Source organism: Cryptomeria japonica, chromosome 4, assembly GCF_030272615.1.
Source record: "Cryptomeria japonica chromosome 4, Sugi_1.0, whole genome shotgun sequence".
Lineage (NCBI taxonomy): Eukaryota > Viridiplantae > Streptophyta > Pinopsida > Cupressales > Cupressaceae > Cryptomeria > Cryptomeria japonica.
The window spans coordinates 324,183,573-324,206,157 of NC_081408.1; the positions used below are offsets into that span (position 1 = coordinate 324,183,573).

General features: G+C 35.7%; 1 protein-coding gene across 1 annotated transcript in view; it reads left to right on the forward strand.

Moving 5' to 3' along the window:
* Window positions 1-14,096, forward strand: part of LOC131041677 (uncharacterized) — a 40,849-nt gene extending 26,753 nt beyond the window's left edge. Inside the window, exon 2 of the mRNA XM_057974830.2 lies at window positions 13,979-14,096. Within this exon, the coding sequence (XP_057830813.1) occupies window positions 13,979-13,982 (4 nt within the window). The 3' untranslated portion in view covers window positions 13,983-14,096. The remainder of the gene's footprint in view (window positions 1-13,978) is intronic.
* The last annotated feature ends 8,489 nt before the right edge of the window (window positions 14,097-22,585 follow it).

Here is a 22,585-nt window from a genome sequence, read left to right on the forward strand (position 1 = left end):
GTAGATTCCCAAAATAGAATGTTCCCTTCTTATCACCCTTAATCTTTTTCAAGTTATCTATCAGTTCATCCTTAAGCTACTCACAGATGTAAATTTTAGCATTTATCTTAACCATTTCATATGCACTATGTATACACAAGCTAGAAACAAAATTTAACCTATTTGCATGAGTAACTATGTATCCAAATAGCATGCTCACATATTTCATATTTGCATCAGTGATATCACTAACCCTAAGAGATCTGTTGTCAAATGTAGCTCCGGTTAGGTCCATAACACCCTTGTTTGGTATCTTCTTCTTTTTGTCGGGCCTAGTACCAGTTGAGGGTAAACTAGTAACTGCCTTGGTTGCTTCCTTAGTGATTTTAAAAATAGAGTCTAGCCACATAAACTCCCCATGAACTCTGCTCAGTACAAGACGAACTATTTCATCCAAAAATTTAGGAATGTTCAAAATTTCAACAAATCCTAAATCCTCAACAATCTTATGCTCCAGCTTGACTAAACCTTGTTCATCAATTATAACATCTTTGTACATGTTTTTCAAATCACCAGACCCTAAATTCTCTATGTTGCAGTGAATATAAATCCTCAGGTCTTCGACAAAACCAACTCCCTTTGGAATCTTGGAAAAGGCTTTGATGGAATCATATTGCTTAGCAATCTTAGGAATGATTTTAAACACGGGTCTAGGGTGCTTAATGTTCTCTAACACAATAGGGTTTGCAATAAATTCAAGTGCAAAAGATGAAGATGCCATTTCAAAAGATAAATACCTTTTGACTTGTGAAATCCTTGAATGCCTAAAAAAAACCTTGCCGCTTCGCCTTAGAATGCCTTTGCTCTCTCTTTTCACTCTTCGAATGCTTGGATGCTTGGTGAATTGAAATGGGGTTTTCTAGTGCTTTATAACCAAAAATTTCTTCAACAACCGCATTAAATGCTTGCCAGTTAAGTGAAGTCTTAACATATCTACCGATAAAGAAGAAATATATCTTCTCACCATCAACCGAGGGTAGAATGCATGATTTTCAATTTGCTTCCATACCCCCCCCCCTAAGGATTATTCCTTAATCAGATGAAGAATCTCCTACCGGTGGAGGATTACTCTGTTCTACTAGTGCAAAGATAGATTCATCAATTCTCTGATCTCTCTTCTTGATCCATTGTTTTGAAATTTTTTGCTTTATTTTGTTTACTTTTTCTTTTCCCTTCTCATTAGATCCTTTATTGTTCTTCAGTATAGTCTTGCTTCTACAAAATTTTGCAATATGCCCAATCTTGTTACATGCATAAAAAGTTACATTATTCCTCTGAATATATTTTCCATATCCTTGACCAATTTGTGTTCTGCATTGATTAGATACATGTCCAAATCTACCACAAACATAGCATTTCACATTTATTCTGCAATTTTCTGAGTTATGAACAACTTTATTTTATTTGGAACATTGACCAATGGGTAAATTTGTATTCTGATTATTTCTAAATCTACATTGATTTTCTCTATGAACAAATTTGTTGTAATTAAAACATTTCCCTTTAAATTTATAAGCATTAGGTTGTCTTATCGGTTTACTGTGATCTTGATTATTTGCAGTCCTAGAACTTTCTCTATGTTCAAATCCAAGTCCAATTGTATCTCCATCAGGTTTCTGGTTTTTTAGCATGTCATCAAGCCATTCTGAACTTTTCTTGAATTTGTCTTTGTGTTCATTTGCAGTGATCAAGTCATTTTCCAGAATCCCAACTTGTCTCATAAGCTCCTCTTTATCATGTTGCATGTGAATCAAATTTGTCTTTAGCATATCATTTTCATGACAAAGTCTTAGATTTTCATTTGCTCCATCATTAAGTCTCCTAGTCAAGTCTTCTTCATTTGTCTTCCTATCTTCAATATCCTTACATAGCCTCATGGTTAAATCTTGCATTTCATTCCTCATGTTACTGTTCCCTTGCCTCAACTTTTCTGCAATATCACTAAGAGTTTCCTTTTCATCATCACGTTTCTGCATTTTCTCATGAAGTTCCTTCCTCTTGTTTTGTGCTATAACTAGGTTCTCCTAAAGTCCTTTAATGAATTCCTAGGCAATCCTCAGATCATCTTCAAGTTTGATATTCTTCAATTTTTCTGCATCAAAATCTTCAAGAGCTCCTTCCAACTATTTTCTTAAACTCTCCATCGGTACCGGTTTCAGAATCTTCCTCAAGCTGTTAGGCTTTTGCAAATAGAGGACCAGGCTCTGATACCAATTGTTAAATGAAATGATAGTCCCAAAGACACTGAGAGGGGGGGGTTGAATCAGTGTCTAACTAGTTAATGAAATATTTGAATTTATTTATACCTTTGCAACCCAAATTAATGTACCGGTAAACAAGTAATAATGCAGTAAAGAGAAATAACAGAGACAACATAAATTCACCCCATAACACAAGATATTTTGGCAAGGAAACCTGGTAAGGGAAAAACCTCAATGGGATTTGTGACCCATAATATTTACTCACTGGCCAATATGAATAAATATTACTTACAATAGGGGCCTGCACATGCAGGAAGGCCAACAACCTAGAGCTCACTTCTCAATGAAAGAGTCTCACTGACTAAAAAATGGATAATTAAATCCAAGACAATGTACTACTCAAAATAGCATCTGCAATGCTTGATTCAGTATCGGTTTAAGCTTTGTTAGAAACCATAACCAAAAACCTTACTGGAAAATGATATTCGCTCACATAATCTATCTTCCTTATTACAAAATCCTTTCGCTATCTTCTATTATCTTGTTACATAATCGCCTCTACATATCATATCAAAATGACCTATAAGATCTCATACATATATGAGTCTTTACAATACATCATGTCGGCTTACTGATAATTAATTACATTAAAATACAATTCATATAAACAAAATTGTCTCATGTCAACCTGAGTGCCGGTATACTTTATTGCCAGTGTAAAATAGATGCCGATGAATGAATTTGTTATGCCTATTGGTGTTGGTAAATGATGTCTGTGTTTCCGGTAAACCTGTAGAATCCTGTTACCGGTTGGTTGCCATCAATGACAACATCAACCATTCTCATGTGAGTGTAGAATGCCAACAACACACACACACACACACATATGTATGTATGAACACACACACACAGACATACATACATACATACATATATACATACATATATACATACATATATATATGTGTGTGTGCATGTGTGTGTGTGTGTGTACATACATACATACATACATACATACACATATATATAGATATATATGTATGTATATGTATATGTATATGTGTGTGTGTGTATGTATATGTGTGTGTGTATATATGTATGTATATATATGTATATGTGTGTGTGTGTGTGTGGGTGTGTGTGTGTGTGTGTGTGTATGTATGTATATATGGATATATATACATATATATATGTATGTATGTATATATATACATATATATATAGATATATATATGGATATATATATAGATATATATATTTGTATATATATATAATATATATATACATATATATGGATATATATATGTATATATGGATATATATACATATACATATACATATATACATGTATATATATTCAAACATACATACATACATACATACATACATACATACATATATGGATACATATATATGTGTATATATGTATATATATATATATATATGTATGTATGTATATATGGATATGTATATATATACATACATACTTACATACATGCATACATATATATATATATAAATATATATATAGATATATATACATATACATATATAGATATAGATATATATATGTATATCTATATCTATATATGTATATATAAATACATATACATATATATATATGTATATATAAATACATATACATATATATAAACACATATACACACATATATATCTATATATATACATACACACACACACATACATACATATGTGTGTGTGTGTGTGTACATACATACACATATGTGTGTGTGTGTGTGTACATATACATACATATACATAGACATATATACATATATATATATATATACACACACATATACATATACACACACACATATATGTATGTATGTATGTATTGTTGGCATTTTTGATGATGATGTTGTGATTGTCATTGATGGAAACACACTTGCTTTAAGATCACTTTTTGTATGTATGAGTTATGCTCAACCGGTATTTGTTCCAACCAATATTATGTATTATAGTCTTTAGACTATCTATGTTTTGTAGAGAGTGTTTACCGGTCTCAAGCGGTATGAGGACCCAAAGCAGTATGAAGACCTCAAGCGGTTCAAGGATCCTAAAGTAGTATGAAGGAACAAAGCGGTTGTTATCATTTTTCCCAGTCTTCATTTTGACAAACCGGTAATTGGTAAAATGTGTGAACCAGTAATCGGTAAATGTATGAACCGATATTACTCTGTGATGAGTTACCAACTGGTATTTTTGTGATGAGTTATCATCCACCAACACTTTGGCGGTGATTCTGTGTCATGTTACCAAATGTGTCCAGATGCACTGTACCTAGGAACTTGCAATGTAATCCTATTGGACCAACATGAAATCAGATTCCTTTATAAGGAAATCATGTCTAGGGTTTTAGTTGTTGTTAGGGTTTTAGGTGGTTGATGAGGTTTTTGTATGTGCGATTACATAAGAAGATTAGGTCTGTGTGAAGAAACAGAGTGTGGAGATATTGAAGACTGAAGTAATGCTAAATATACATTAACAATGAGCTATCAAGGATCTAACCAAGCATACTGTGCTAGTATTTAGATCACTCACTTGTTGGTTACTCACATCTTCGACAAGTCTGAAACCCTTAACCAGGTAGGCCTGGCAAAGCCTTTGTAAATCCTCTAACAAGGTGGTTCACAACTGTGGATCTGAAATCCTCTCACAAGGTAGTCTTTAATCAGACTTATCTCCTAACAGAGATTGAGATTCCTAACAGGATATGTTCTAGTGAAGAACATTGTATGACCTTAACTAATCTGACCTTAACTAGTCTGGTTACTATTTTGCAGATAGTTACTTGTGAGTTTCGTCTCACCGTGGTTTTCCCATTTGGGTTTCCACGTCAAAATCTCTTGTGTTATGGTGATTGTGGTCTTGTGGGTGAATGCTTTATTTGTTGTTTGGTTTGCATTTGTCTTAACCGATTTGTTAGTAAATCTGTTATATCAGTTAACTGCAAAACTATTTAAGTGTTTGTGTTCAGTAATTTTTGGTATACTAATTCACCGCCCCCCTCTTAGTATTCATCAATTGGTATCAGAGCCAACCTTTCTATAAGTCTAACCACTTGGAAGGAGATATGGGGGAATACACTATGATGGAGCTTACTCACCGTCTCACTCAGACTGAGAAAGCCTTTGATGAACTCAAGGTCAAATATAAAGCCTCTGGCAAAAAGAAGAGAGCATGCTGAGAAACTAATGGAGCTTACTAAAAATAGTTCTTTTGATGAAGCAGACATGGAAGCCCTAGTTGAAGAAGTTGAAAAACTGAATGGGTCTAATGCCAATCTGAGAAGGGAACTAGAAGGACCGACTATCAAAATGTGTCGAGAGATTGAGAACCAGAGGAAAGATGAAGATCTGGTAAAAGACAAAGATCATGAGATCTCCATACTGAAGAAAGAAACCAGTGCACTTACTGCTCATCTCAAAGAGAGTAAAATGGAAAAAGAAGAAATGCAAGGTAAACTAAAAATGGCTATTTCTGAGAATGCAACCTTGAAGGAGTCCAATGCTTCTATTACCAAGGAACTCACTAAAACAAAGGAGATACTTGCCAAATTCAATCAGAGTGTTGCTAAGTTAGAGCAAAAGCTTAAATTAGCCAAACTGGTAAAGAATACTAATGGACTTGGTTTCTCCGGTTATGAGGTAGGTGAGACCTCTGGAGCAAAAGATGTAGCATCAAAGAAGCAACCGACACCAAAGGATAAAGGTAAGAAAAAGTTTAAACCTGTTTGCTTTAATTGTCTCAAGGAAGGACACACTGCCAATGTATGTAGAAATAAGGCTTACAATAATTTTCCTTATTTTCTAAACAATAAGCCTAGATCCAATAGATTCAATGGTAACTATTATACATGCAACAAGTTTGGGCATCAAGCATTTGAATGCAGGTCTATTGTGCACAACACTAGAAGATATCCTCAAAGGAGTCAAGGAGTTTTTCCTGAATCCTCTGTGAACCGGAATCCAAACTGGTATAATGCCTATGACCATTAGTCAGGTAGTGGTGGCTATCAAGCGACAACTGGTTGGAGAGAAACCTATTTGATCTATCATGGTAGCAGTCACACTGCTACAACATGCTGAAGGAAGAATGGAAACATGAATAATGGACCATGGAGAGAAATTGGAATGGTTTGCTATCATTGCAATAAACCGGGTCACACAACTAGAATCTGTAGGATGAGAAAGAACATATCGGATGACATACCAATCACTCCGAAAGGAAATATTGATGTTGAAATTGTTCAAATGGACATGAAGAAAACTTGGAAAAAGAAACTAGAAGAAGTATCACAAGAAGAACCGGTTTCTGCACCTAGTGTGGAAATCTCTGAACCGGTAAACTAAGCTTCAGAAAAGCTTAGGGGGAGTGAATCGTTGAAATATTTTGAATCCCTGGTTTATATCGGTAAAAGACCTTAACCGGTATGTGTTAACCTATTAATTGACAGAAGACCGGAAATGGTAAAAGGCAAAATTAGGGTTTATGCCCTAACGGTGGAGCATTTATTGTGGTAGATGAAGAATTCGTTTAAATGAAATTTTCAAGTCATTTTCACTTATCAATTTGTGAGCGAAGAAATTCAAAAGAGCAAAGCGACCAAAGACGATTTATTTTGCGATTTAGAGAGATTTCAAAAACTTTGAAGTAGAATCCAGAGATAGTATCAATCAGTCAAGTGAAGAACACTAAGCGGTGTTCCAAGCGACCAAAGTGGTGTGTTGCTAGCTACAATGTCAAAGCCCTAAATCTTGATTTGCGAAGGTATTTTTTGAGTTTCTTTGTTTATCATGGCTTCTGCATCGCACTCCAGTTCAAGTGCACCTATTGATTCAATGAATTTCATACAAAGGAAGATGAAATACAATACCCTATCCCAGATACCCGCTGGTGTTATAGTTGAGGAAGGTATTTCAGATTATATTGATTGCAAACTAGAAGATCTAGGATCCCTAGTGATCCATTCTCAGTTAGGTTTATTTTGCGGGGATGACAAGAAGATCAAATTGGAATACAACATCCTGGAAAGAAAGAAACTTCACAATGCGGTCTATTTTCTTGAAGAATTCATAGAAGATCACATCTGCATCATCCTAAGCAGAGTGCACGATGACAAAATATATCTTGAGTAGACACATGACATCACACCAAAAGTGATTCATGTCGTCACCAGTTTCTATAATGTTGGAGAAGTGCCAGCCCTAAGGAAAGTCATTAAGACAGAAATGACCAAGCTCACCAGTTCTATGAGAGACCAACGGGGAATGACCATCAACACCATCAAGGATGATTTGGTCAAGTATGCCTGCATGGTGATCAGATACTGGACATTCTATGCCAGTAGAATTAACTCTGTCTCTGCTGCTGCGGTTAATGCTACCTATAGAATGATCATGGAAGATGCCTCATTTGATCTGTGCACCTGTATGCAGAGGCAAATTTTGGAAACTTGAAGTCTATTAAATAGGAAAATGCCTTAAGATTTAAATTTGGACAACTGTTGGTAGGATTTTTTTTCTACTTTCAAGGCTATTTTTTTGGGAGTCGGTGATATTCAATGGTCTGCTGACCAACCAGTTACCAAGCAAATCAGAGAAAGTCTTCAAGTGGTGGGAATCGGTTATCCTAAAGTCTTGAACAAATACTTTGATGAATTCAAGTGGAAGATGAGGATATCTGGCGATATTGTCAAGAAGTATGAAGAAGACATCCGCTTTATCATCAAAGTAGATGAGTGCATAATGGAGGCGGTTGAGCCTAGAAAAGAAAAAGTGGAGCCCATGGGATATGAGGTGATGTATGACATGCTCAATGGGTATGCCTCTACCCTAATTGCCTCACCTCTTGATCCAAAGAAGAAGAGAATCAACACCTACTTAGAAAGGGTAACACCGGTTGAAGAACCTTCAGTGAAGAAGGGAAAGGTAGTTCCATCGGTATCGACACCGGTTACTTCTGCAAGTCCTAAAGTGACCAAGTGATCACCTGCCAAGAAGAAACTGAAAGTTTCACTTGCCAAGGTCTTTGAAATAAAGCAGAAAACTAAGAACAACTCACCAGATTCTGAGGATACAGAACCTGAAGTGCAGCCTAAGAAGACTATGAAAACAAGGAAGTAGGCAAAGACAACCAGCAATGAACCGACATCGTCAACACCAGTAAATATAGACATTTCCTCTTACAAACTATTGACTCATTTTCAAAGGACTATCAAGAATATTAGGAGAAAAGTGCTAAGTGATTTAATAGATCATTTTGATGATTTTAATGACAATGAAAAGGAGGAAGTTGAACAAGAGGTTATTCAATATCTATGTATTAATGATCGGTCGCCATCAGAAATTAGATCTGTGACACCGGATTATTTATACAATTCTTTAGATAACAAATGGCGCATTGCCATAGAAAAGGAACAGGAAATAAGAGAAGAAATTTTTGCACAATATTTTCCTAATGTGTCAAATTCAGAACTCTATGAAATTATGGATAAGTACAAAGGCCTCTTCTTCATGAGAAGAAGAAGACTCTTGTTACTAGAAGGCAAAGTCCCTGAAGTGGTGAAAGATACACACTCACATGCCAAAGCCGCTCTGAGGTTGCACCAAGTGTCTGAAGCCAACAAGAAGGCTAAACAAGAACTAGAAACCGGAAAACCGAATGAGATATATGACAGTGAAGGAGAACCGGTTACTAAACAAATGAACACAATTGACGTTGATGCTTTGGATGGTGAAAATGTTACTCTAGATGCAGCAAAGGAAAAGGCTGATAAAGAGAGAGTGGACAAGGAAAAACATGACAAAGAAAAGGTTGATAAAGTGCAAGAGGAGAAAAAGAAACAGGAAGAAGAGAAGAGAAAAGAAGAAGAGAAAAGGAAACAGGAAGAGGAGAAGAGGAAACAGGAAGAGGATAAGAGGAAACAGGAAGAGGAGAAGAGAAAAGGAAACAGGAAGAGGAGAAGAGGAAATAGGAAGAGGAGAAGAAGAAAGAAGATGAGAAGCAGAAGGAAGAAGAAAGGAAGAAGGATGAAGAGAAGAAAAAGAAAGAAGCAGAGGAACAAAAGAAGGTAGAAGAGGAAAAGCAAAGAGCCGAAGCGAAGAAGGAAACAACAAAGAGCACACATGTGGAGACACCAAAGGCAATCGGTAGTCAAGCCAAACTAGCTAACATTAATAGTCCTATTGACCTCCAATCTACAAATGAATCAGAGCTGCTCCAAAGCATTAAGCTTGCACAAGAGTGACTAGAAGCATTAAGGAGGAAAAAGGAGCAAGATGTTATACAAACTATGGTTGAAACTCTTACCAGTTTGATTCCCGGTACTAACCTCCCCAGTACTGATTCCTCTTTGGCCCAACTAAAACTTCTATGCATAGTTGTGGAGGACCAGGTACAATGCCTGGAAGAGGTTACTGAAGCTAATGCACAAAAAAAGCATTAAAAGGCACTAAACACTGCCTTAGTGAAGAAATTGAACGAGCTCCGGTCTGAAATTCAGAAAGAACAGAAGGACATAAGAGATGCTATGGATGAGGGAAAAGTACTGCTTAGTAAGATAAGCCAACCCCATCTATTTTGTGATGATGTGCTTGCATAGAAGGAAAAACTACAATCTGATTTGCAGGCATATATAAGCACCTTTAAGGTGCCCTATGATTCCTTCACTACATATGGGCAAATTGTTCACCGGTTTCAGCTCCTGTCTATCAGAATTGAAGTAGAGATTTGCAACCGGACGAGGGATTTGCAAGAACTTCAACTAGTTCTACTACCCAGACTGCAAATACTTCATAAATGCTATCTTAATCTAGATGCCTTAATGGTCACTCAAGAGATGAGCACAATTAATGGCATGGAAGAACAGGTATCCCAGATGCAAACAGAAAGTGAGGTGGCTACCTCATTACTTGAATCATGGTCTTTATCCATGAAGACTTTTATGCAGGATTTTAAATCGGTTTTTGATAAGTCTCACTCATTATTATCAAAAACATTTATTATATTAATGATAATGAGAAACATGGGTTATTCTGCAATACTTTGTCATTATTGGCAAAGGGGGAGTAGTATTTTGTATTTAAAATTTTGGTGAATGCTATGTATAATTTCATGTTATCTCTGTAAGGGAGTAGCATACATTGTATTTTTTGCAAAAAGGGATAGCGTATATGCTTAGGGGGAGTAATTTTGATTATGGCATTTTTTTTTGTAAAACACTTAGATGTCAAAATTTTCCTAAGTGTTGCCATCAATGCCAAAGGGGGAGATTGGTGGCATTTTTTATGATGATGTTGTGATTGTCATTGATGGACGCACACTTGCTTTGAGATCAATTTTTGTATGTATGAGTTATGATCAACCGATATTTGTTCCAATCGGTATTATGTATTATAGTCTTTAGACTATCGATGTTTTGTAGAAAGTGTTTACCGATCTCAAGCGATATGAGGACCCAAAGTGGTATGAAGACCTCAAGTGGTTCGAGGATCCCAAAGTGATACAAAGGAACAAAGCAGTTGTTATCATTTTTCCCAGTCTTCATTTTGACAAACCGGTAATTGGTAAAATGTGTGAACCGGTAATCGGTAAATGTATGAACCGGTATTACTTTGTGATGAGTTACCAACCAGTATTTTTGTGATGAGTTATCATCCACCGACACTTTGGTGGTGATTCTGTGTTGTGTTACCAAATGTGTCTAGATGCACTGTACCTAGTGTTGGCAATATAGCATTATAATAGACAATGGAAGATTGTTGTCATTTCATAAGGATATTGAGAAGGTTGTTGATGATTATGGATATAACTGATTAAAGATGTTTACTATCTTGATATTATTATTTTGTCATTGATGTCAAGAAATTGATTTTCTAATTCAGTTTGATGTTGCCATATCATGGTAAGTATGAATTGAAGAATATATAGATGTCGGTAAAAGACACAGGTATATGATGAATAAGGGGATGAATAAGGTATTCAATGGGGAACTAGTACCGAGTCAGACAATGATGAGATCATGATGTTTTAGATTGTTTTAACATCATACATATGTTACAAATTGTAAAGGCTATTACTATACTATGTTATCAAGCAAAGAACCTAGTCGGTATACCCTAAGGTTATCGCTATCGATTAATGAAGGTGGAATGTCTACCGAGTGAAGTTTAGTATTCACCGAGTTATAATTGAGTTGTAACCGAGCTATAACATAATGCATTAAATGTTTGTATGCGTTATTTAATGAAGCTGATGAGCTGGAACAAATTAAATGATTGGTGAGTCATGAATGAAGTTTGTTAACAAATCTAAGGCAAAGGAAAGTTGGCATAAAGATCTATAGCTTAGATTGAACCGCAATACCTTGGCGCAAGTTCCAAGGTGGGGTAAAACGTTTTCAGATCGAAAGATGCATTGAACCTGGACAAGATAGAAGATCTGATGGCTATGACTGATCATGGGAAATGTGATCAAGGAGATTAAGTAGTTACCTAATTGTTTATAAATAGGAAACTGTTGATAAATAATGTATGCGGGCAAGTGTATGCACAGGGATGCTACATAGTGATTACCGAGCATAGAAGCTTGAAGACCTGTTAGAATAACATAGTATAGAAGCCCAACAGATAGACAAGATTAGTTCTATGTCTAGATTGTATTGAACAAATAGGAATCTGCTTTAGCATTTTAGATGTGAAGTTGCAGATAGATTTTATTACTGTTATTTTGTGAAAGTGATAGAAAATCTCTTAACCGAGTGGACTTAACAGTCTTATATGTAAAACCCTCTAGCAAGGTGACATTCTGATTGAGTTTTTGAAATCCTTTAACAAGGTCACTTCTAACAAGGTGAAGATCCTAGCAAATCTGATGGAAATCCCTTAATCGGGTCACGTCTAGCAATATGTTTGTAATCTTTAACAGGATTTTCTTTTAATCGAGCATACTCTAGAAGAGTATATTTCTTAGTGGGTCCAAAATCCCACAATGGTTTTTCCCTATTTGGGTTTCCATGTTAAATCTGGTGTTATGAGGTTTATGTTGTTCATATGCTTTTGAGTTTTCAAGTTTAACAGTTTTGGTTATATTACTGAAGTATATGTTACCGAGGTTGAATCTGATGTTTTTATTGATGATTAAGTTTGTATGATTCACCCCCCCTCTCATCTTGTTGGTTATTGGATCTATACTTATATTAAGTATCAAAACTATCACCTAGGAACTTGCAATGTAATCCTATTGGACCGACATGAAATTAGATTCCTTTATAAGGACATCATGTCTAGGGTTTTAGTTGTTGTTAGGGTTTTAAGTGGTTGATGAGGTTTTTGTATGTGCGATTACAAAAGAAGATTAGGTCTGTGTGAAGAAACAGAGTGTGGAGATATTGAAGACTGAAGTAATGCTAAATGTGCATTAACAATGAGCTATCAAAGATCTAAGCAAGCATACTGTGCTAGTATTTAGATCACTCACTTGTTGATTACTCACATCTTCGAAAAGTCTGAAACCCTTAACCAAGTAGGCCTAGAAAAGCCTTTGTAAATCCTCTAACAAGGTGGTTCACAACTGTGGATCTAAAATCCTCTCACAAGGTAGTCTTTAATCAGACTTATCTCCTAACAGAGATTGAGATTCCTAACAGGATTTGTTTTGGTGAAGAACATTGTATGACCTTAACCGGTCTAACCTTAACCATTCTGGTTACTATTCTGCAGATAATTACTTGTGAATTTCATCTCACCGTGGTTTTTTCCATTTGGGTTTCCAAGTCCAAATCTCTTGTGTTATGGTGATTGTGCTCTTGTGGGTATATGATTTATTTGCTGTTTGGTTTGCATTTGTCTTAACCCATTTGTTAGTAAAGTTGTTATACCGATTAACTGCTAAACTATTTAAGTGTTTGTGTTCATTAATTTTTGGTATACTAATTCACCCCCTCCTCTTAGTATTCATCATGTATGTATGTATTATCTATATGTATATATATATATATATATATATATATAAAATTTATTTACATGTATTCAAATGTATATTTTACTATGTTACATTGAATACATATTCTTACTAATTAATTTACATTAAAAAAGTTAGTTTAGTCCATCATCCTTCAAAATCCAAGTTTAATCCAAGTATATTTTACTTTAATTTCCCTCAGTCAAATCCCTAATCTACTCTAGAATCCATGGGCTATTTTATCCCAATCCATATTAAACCATCCCTAGTCATCCCTAGTATACACCAAACCATCTTTAACCATTCCTAATCAATTTTAGGTTTCATTAATTTCATTGGAATTAGTTTAGATCCCTAATCCACTAGGAGATAATTCATCCCTTTATATTTTTCTAAAAGAACATTCCTAAAACATCCTAATCCACCATAAACAATCCTCAAACCATAGAAACCATCCCTATTCATCCCTAATCTACAACAAATTATCCTTAACCATTCCTAATCCATTCTAGATTTTACTTATTTTAGTGGACGTACATTTGAATCCCTAATCCACAAGGAAATAATCTACCCCTTTAAAACCATTCATAATCATGCATTTTTCAAGGTGGAAAAACTTATAAATTTAATGATTTATATTTATTATATGTATTGCATGTATGTCACAATTTAATAATAATTTTTTCTCCTTAATAGTTTCATATTTGCTTGGACAATTCAAGACTTATGTGTGCATATGTATGTGTATGCAGGTGAATTAAAACAAGAAATTTGCAATGGGGAATAAAAGGATTAGATCAAGGTTGTATGACAGAAAAAAATAGAGGACAAAAAAAGAGATTCAACATCTAGTCAAGAATAGCCTATTGAAATTATTAATGAGCAAGTTAATGCAGCTTAGATATGACAAGAAATTGGTCCTAGCGAATCTAGAATTTTTTTGTATGGTATAGAAAATTTGATGGAGGTGGATGAAGATTCTGTTTTCAAGAAGATCCCAGCCGAAGATATGTGATTTGAAAGAACATTAAAATTACATTGTAAAGGATTTTAGAGATAATAAAAGATAGAGAGGATCTAGATTATATGTACTAGGACCTTCAAGTTATTTACTCAAACTCATGTTTTTAGGACCATAAATACATACATATTTGTTTGGAGTAATTGATACACTCGTGCATAAACACGTGTACCTCATATGTCATGATCTTATCCTATGTTTATTATATATATTTATATATTTGTTTTTACTATGTGTTAGATATCAAGTAAATTTATTGAATGTACATGTGATGATTGAATTATTTTATATATGTCTTTATTGAATGTATTTATCAATATATTTAATTTATGTCAAGCATTTATGCATGGTATTGGACCCTCTCACATGGATTTCTTTGAATCTATTTTTCTCTCCCATGACAAGTTTATTTTCAAATAAATTTGTTTGAACACTATAAATTGAAATTTTTTTAATGGACCTAGATAAAGTGAATATATAGATATTGTTTAGGATGAACAAGGGATGGACTAAACTAGCTATCAAATCAACCATGGTTAAACCCTTTTTCATTAAACATTGGAATACAAACCACTAAAGGGGGTATATGCTTGAATAATTCTTATTCAAAGTGACTAAAGAAATCCTTGGGGTCTAATCCTTTGTCACTTGAAAGATTTCTTGTTTGATTGAAATGATTGTATGATGAAAGAATAAGTATCCGGTCAACTACTGAGAGGGGGGGGGGGTGAATCAGTAGATAGAAAAATTGATAATATACTTCACCAATCAATCTCTCAAAGTAAACTTAGAATAATAACTCTGTCAAGATAAAAACTCATAAGATAAACTGGTTGTCTGTTATAGTAATTTAACATTATTTACAACTTCTTCATATCTTCAATACTACTGATTATCATGACTTATCAATAAAATAGTTAAGTAGTTAAGTAAATCAACCATGAAAACATAACAACAAAAACATTCACCACTTGACACAAATATTTTTGATGTAGAAACCCAAATAGGTAAAAACCATAGTGAGATGAGACTCACAAGATAATATCTAAACTCTTTTGAATTTTGCTCTCTTAGGATCCTAGCCTGTTAAAGTTGTACAAAAAGTCTTATTAAGAACTGATCCTATTAGGAATCACCCAGTTAAGGGATTGACTACAAATGCTTTGTTAGAATAAATACCCTGTAAGGAGTAACCTCGATAGAGGATTTGAAAATCCAATCTAATGGACTACCTTGTTAGAGGATTTGAATAGCACCAAGCTTGTTAGAGCTTACCCAGCTAGGGGATTTCAATTTTTCTGTAATTGTTAGAAAACAACAGGAGTTTGCTGATCTATCTAAATAGCACTACACTTGCTTGATCAAATCCATTTCATGCTCCTATCTGCCTTTACTAAAATTGCAGCCGGTTAGGAAACCACACACTCAACTAAACCGTGTCTATATCTTTGCCAACTCTCTTAAAACTAAACAAATTCATCGACCTTAAATACAAATCAATCAGATTGGTAACACAACAAAAACCTAACTATCATCGAGATTACAAATAGATTTGGTTCAAGTATGACCATTGGATTACATAGCAATCTCTGCACATCAATCAAGAAAACCTTGATTGCTCCTTGATCAGCGCTTCATTGAACTTAGTAACTCATCACACACTTTGCATTGAATGCAATACATTTTCTCATTCCCTAGACAAAAAACCATTACAACAACTCACCAAAATCTCTTGGAATTGTCTTCATACAATAATCATGCATGTCATCATCATTACTGCTCAACATCAGATCATAAACCAATATAACCAATTCACCAAACTTAATCAGTTAGGGTTTATTAAAAACAAGTAGTTTTTACCGATTACAACAATAGATAAGATTTACACCGTTACATTGGTTACTAGTTCTCCGCATAAATTCTTCCTACCGGTTATTGTAACAATATTACAACAATATCAACAATATCATTACCGGTTCAACTGACATCAATGACAACATAACATATCATTAATGCAATCTTCATGCAAATGCCAACAATCTCTCCCTTTGGCATTGATGACAATACAAGTATTAATACCATTGATTACTGTGTGATTGTGAATAGGAATCCTTGTTTACATTAGCAAGTATTCACCATGTTCACTGTGTCTTCAGCTTGTCACTGGTTCTCCTTCCCATAATCACATAATTCTTCTCCCCCTTTGACAACAATGCCAAATTGAAAGTAAAACATGTAATGTAAAATTTCATTGTGTATCATCAACAATATGCAACTAGATGCTCCCCTTGTGGAATACATCCACTTTTACACCAATCCTCCTATAAAATTCTACAAGTAGCTTTAGGACTGATGTAATCTACATCATACTTAACTGAATTCATGAAGAGGGACAACCCCTAACTGACTTCTAAGATATTCAAAAGTAGTCTTAGGTAGAGGTTTAGTTAAAATATCTACAAGCTTCTCCTTGGTAGAAACATGCTCCAAGATAACATCTTTACACTGAACTTTTTCCCTCAAGAAATGATACTTCAATTCAATATGCTTGGTTCATGCATGCAAAAATAGGGTTCTTGGAAATATTTATGGCACTTGTGTTATCACATAAAATATTTATAGGTTCTGAAATATTCATCTTAAAACCTTCCAAAATGTGCCTCATCCATATAGCATGTGTGCAATTCATGTAAGCTGCAACATACTCAGCTTCAATAGTAGATTGTGAAGTACAACTTTGCTTCTTACTACTCCATGAAACAAACCTTCGTCCAAGAAAAAATGCTCCACCGATTGTGCTTTTTCGATCATCAACATTTCTTGCCCAATCCGTGTTGGCATTTTTGATGATTATGTTGTGATTGTCATTGATGGACACACACTTGCATTGAGATCACTTTTATATGTATGAGTTATGCTCAACCGACAATTGTTCCCAACTGGTATGATGCATTATAGTCCTTAGACTATTGGTGTTTTGCAGAAAGTGTTTACTGATCTAAAGTGGTATGTTGACCCCAAGCAGTTCGAGGATCTCAAGTGGTACGAAACATCAAAGCGACATAACACATATTTCCTAGTCTTCATTTTGTCAAATCGGCAATCAGTATTTTGCTTAAACTGGTATTTTGTATGAACTGGTAATACTCTGTGATGAGTTACCAACCAACATTTTGTGATGAGTTACCATCCACTGATTGTTTGATGCTGCCGACACTTCAACGATGCTTTTTGTGTCATGTTACCAGATATGTCTAGATGCATTGAACCTAGGAAATTGTATTGTAATCCTATTGGACTGACATGAAATCAGATTCCTTTAAAAGGACATCATGTCTAGGGTTTTAGGTTGTTGCTAGGGTTTAAGGTGGTTGATGAGTTAGAGAGAGTATGAATGTGTAGAAGACTAAAGTAATGATGAAATGCATTAGGAACGAGCTATCAAGGATCTAACCAAGCAATCTATGCTATTAGCTAGATCACTCACTTGTTGACTACTCACATCTTTGACAAGTCTGAAGCCCTTAATCGGGTAGGCCCAAAAGCCTTTTGTAAATACTCTAACAAGGTGGTTCACATCTGTGGATCTAAAATCCTCTAACAAGGTATTCTTTAATCGGACTTATCTCCTAACAGAGATTGAGATTCCTAACATGATCTATTCTGGTAAAGAAAATTGTCTGACCTTAACCGGTCTGGTTCCTATTTTGAAAATAGTTACTTGTGAGTTCCATCTCACCGTGGTTTTTTCCATTTGGGTTTCCACATCAAAATCTCTTGTGTTATGATGTTTGTGCTTCTGTGGGTGAATGCATTATTTTCTATTTGGTTTTCATGTGTGCTAACCATTTTGTCTGCTAAACTGTTTTACCGGTTTACTGTTAGTCTAGCAAAGTTTTTAAGTGCAAAGATTTTTGGCATGCTAATTCACCCCCCCTCTTAGTATTCATCAATTGGTATCAGAGCCTACCTTTCTATAAGTTTAACCACTTGGAGAGAGATATGGGGGAATACACATTGAGGGAACTTACTCATCGGCTCACTCAGTTTGAGCAAGCCTACGATGATCTTATGGTCAAATACAGGGCCTCTCAAGCAAAAAGGAGAGAACATGCTGAAAAGCTGATGGAGCTATCTAAAAAATAGTTCTTTTGATGAAGTGGTCATGGAAGCCCTAATCCAAGAAGTAGAAAAGATGAATGAATCCAATTCCAATATGAGAAAAGAGTTGGAAGGACTGACTATCCGAATGTGCCAAGAGCTTGAGAACCGGAGGAAAGCTGAAGATCTAATAAAAGACAAAGATCAAGAAATCTCCAAGATGAAGAAAGAGATCACTGCCCTAAGTGCTCAACTCCATGCGACCAAAATGGAAAAGGAAGACATGCAAGGAGAACTGAACATTGCCATCTCTAAGAATGCAAATCTGATGTAAACAAATGCTGCTATTTCCAAAGAACTCTCTGAGTCAAAGGAAATACTTGCTAAGTTCAACAGGAGTTCTGTTAAGCTAGAGAAAAAGCTTGAATCTGCCAAACCCATCAAGAATACTGATGGACTTGGTTATTCCAGTCATGAGGAAGGTGAGACCTCTGGTACAAATGCTGGAGCATCAAATAAACAACCGACATCAAAGGATAATGGTAAGAAAAAGTTTAAACCTATTTTCTTTAACTATTTTAAAGAAGGACATACTGCCAATGTGTGTAGGAGTAAGGCTTACAATAATTTTCCTTATTTTTTAAATGATAAACCTAGATCCTATAGATTCAATGGTAACTATTATGCATGTAACAAGTTTGGGCATAGAGCATCTAAGTTCAGGTTTGTTATGAACAACATTGGAAGATATCCTCAGAGGACTCAAGGAGTTGGTCCTGAACCTTTTGTGAACCGAAATCACAACTGGTTTAATGCCTTCAATCATCAGTCAAGAAGCGGTGGCTATCAAGCGGCAACTAGATGGAGAGCAAACTGTATGGTTTGTCATGGTCATGGTCACACTGTTGCAACATGCAGGAGGAAGAATGACAACATGAATAATGGACCTTGGAGAGCACCTGGAATGGTCTACTATCATTGCAACAAACTGGGTCACATTACCAGATTTTGCAGAACAAGAAAGAACATATCGGATGATGTACTGATCACTCCAAAAGGAAAGATTGATATTGACACTGTTCAAGTGGATATGAACAAAACCTGGAAGAAGAAACCATCAGTGTTGCAAGAAGAACTGATTTCTGCACCTAGTGTGGAAATAATAGAACCAACAAACTAAGCATCAGAAAATCTTAGGGGGAGAAAATGGTGAAACACTACGAACCCCCCGGTTTTCACCGGTAAAAGACCTTAATTGGTATGAGATACCTTTTATTTGGCGGAAGACTGGAAATGGTAAGAGGAAAATTAGGGTTTTACGACCTAATGGTGGAGCATTTATTACGGTAGGTGAGGAATATGCTTAAAAGGAATTTTCAAATCATTTCTCACCATCATTTTTCAAGCAAAAAAGGTTTTCAAGTGCAGAGCAAGGAAAAAGTGATTTGTGCTACGATTTAGAGAAATTTAGAAACCTTGAAGAAGATTCAGAAGCAAATTACAAATGGTCAAGAGAAGAATGCAAAGCGATGATTCTGCAACCGATGAAGTGTGAGGTGAAGTAGAATCTGAAAGCCCTAAATTCTTGATTTCTAAAAGGTATTTCTTGAGTATTTTGTTTTTGTCATGGCTTCTGCATCTCATACTAGCTCTAGTGCATCTATCGATTTAGTAAGCTTCATTCAACACAAGTCCAAATACAATGCCCTGTCACAAGTTCCTGCTGGAGTAATAGTGGAAGAAGGAATATCGGATTATATAGACTGTAAAATTGAAGACCTAGGGTCTCTAGCAATCCACTTGTAGCTAGGTCTATTCTGTGGGAAAGATAAAAAGATCAAACCAGAGTATAGCATTTTGGAGAAGAAGAAACTTCACAATGAAGTTTACTTCCTAGAGGATTTCATAGATGACCACATTAGAATCATTCTGAGCAGAGTTCATGGTGACAAGATGTAGCTGGAGAGAACGCATAATATCACACCACAAGCTATTCATGCCGTCCCCAGTTTCTGCAACATCGGTGAAGTGCCAGCTCTGAGGAAGATCATCAAGACTGAAATGACCAAGCTCACTGGTTCAGTAAGTGACTCATGAGGAATGATTGTTAATTCCATCAAGGATGACCTCATGAATATGTGTGCATGGTGATTGGATACCAGATGTTCCATGCAAGCATAATTAACTCTATATCTACTGCAGTGGTAAATGCCGCTTACCAGATGATCAAGGAAGATGCATCATTTGACCTCTGCACTGGTATGCAAAGGCAACTCCTATTTAATCTTAAATCAATCAAATAGGATAATGCATTAAAATTCAAGTCTGGTCAACTACTAGTAGGACTATTTTTCTACTTCCAAGGTTACTTCCCCAGAGTGGGAGATATTCAGTGGTCTGCGGACCAACCGGTTACCAAGCAGATCAAAGAAAGCCCACAAGTAGTTGGAACCGGCTACCCTGAAGTTTTGAACAAGTACTTTGATGAGTTCAAAAGCAAGATAAGTATGAGGATGAGGATATTTAGTGACATTGTCAAGAAATATGAAGATGATATCTGCTTTTTGTCATCAATGTGGATGAATGCATAATGGAGGTCATTGAGCCCAGACAGGAAGAAGTAGAGCCTATGGGTTATGAGGTGATGTATGATATGCTGGACAGGTATGCTTCTACCCTAATCACCTCACCTCTTGATCCTAAGGCAAAGAGAATTGACACCTATCTGGAAAGGGTTGCACTAGTTGTAGAACCTCCTGAAAAGAAAGGAAAGGCAGTGCCTTCGGCATCGACACCGGTTACTGTAGCCAGTCCAAAAGTGACCAAGCGGTCACCTGCAAAGAAGAAACCGGAAGCAGCACCTGACAAAGTCTTCGAGACAAAGAGGAAGACAAGGAATAATTCACCGGACTCAGAAGAAACTGTGTCTGAAGAAAAACCCAAGAAGACAAGACTAGCAAGGAAAAAGACAAAGAATGAACCGACATAATTGGCACCGGTAAATATTGACATTTCTTCCTACAAACCTTTGACACATTGTCAAAGAACCATAAAAAATATTAGGAGAAAAGTGCTGAATGATTTGATTGATTGTTTTGATGATTTCAATGATGATGAAAAGGAAGCAGTTGAACAAGAAATCATTAAGTATTTATGTGTTAATGACCAGTCACCTTCAGAAATTAGATCTGATACACTAGATTCTTTGTATAACTCCTTAGACAATAAATGGCGCATTGCCATAGAAAAAGAACAGGAAATGAGAGATAATTTTTGCTCAACATTTTTCTGATGTATCTAATTCAGAACTTTTCGAAGTTATGAATAAATACAAAGGCCTCTTCTTCATGAGAAGAAGAAGACTCTTGTTGCTGGAAGGAAAGAGTCAAGAAGTGATCAATAATACAAACACTCTTGCTCTAGAAGCTCTTAAGATGCATCAAGTGGCTGAAGCCAATAGGAAGGCTGAGCAAGAACCAACAATAACTAAACCAGATGAAGTGTTTGATAATGAAGGAAACCCAGATGTTGAACCTATAGACACTATTGATGTCGATGCTTTGGATGTAGAAGATGTACATAGGACACACCATTTGAAGCAACAGGACAAGAGAAGCAGGCTGAATAGGTTGAAAAGCAAGCAGAGGACAAATAGGAAAAGGTAGAAAAGAAACAGGAAGAGAAGAAGAAAAAGGAAGAAGATGAGAAGAAAAGAAGAGAAGAGGATGAAGAGAAAAAGAAACAAGAAGATGCAAAGAAGAAGAAAGAAGAAAAGATAAGGAAGAGAAGAAGAAAAAGGAAGAAGATGAGGAGAAACAGAAATAGGAAGAGAAGAGAAAAGAGGATGAGAAGAAAAGAAAGGAAGAGGAGAAGAGAAAGGAAGAGGAGAAGAGAAAGGAAGCAGAAAAGAAGAAGGTAGAGGAAGAAAATGAAGAGGAGAAGAGTAAGGAAGCAGAGAAGAAGAAGGCAGAGGAGGATAAGGAAGAAGAAAAGAGAAAAGAAGTGGAGAAGAAGAAGGCAAAGGAGGATAAGGAAGAAGAAAAGAGAAAAGAAGCAGAGAAGAAGAAGGCAGAGGAGGACAAAGAAATAGAAGCGGTAAAGAGCATGCAGATGGAGACTCCAAAGGCAACTGGTAGTCAAGCCAAATCGGTTGACCTCACTAGTCCTATTGACCTCCAGTCTGCAAACAAAACAGAGCTGCTACAGAGCATTAAGGTTGTTCAAGAATGCCTTGAGG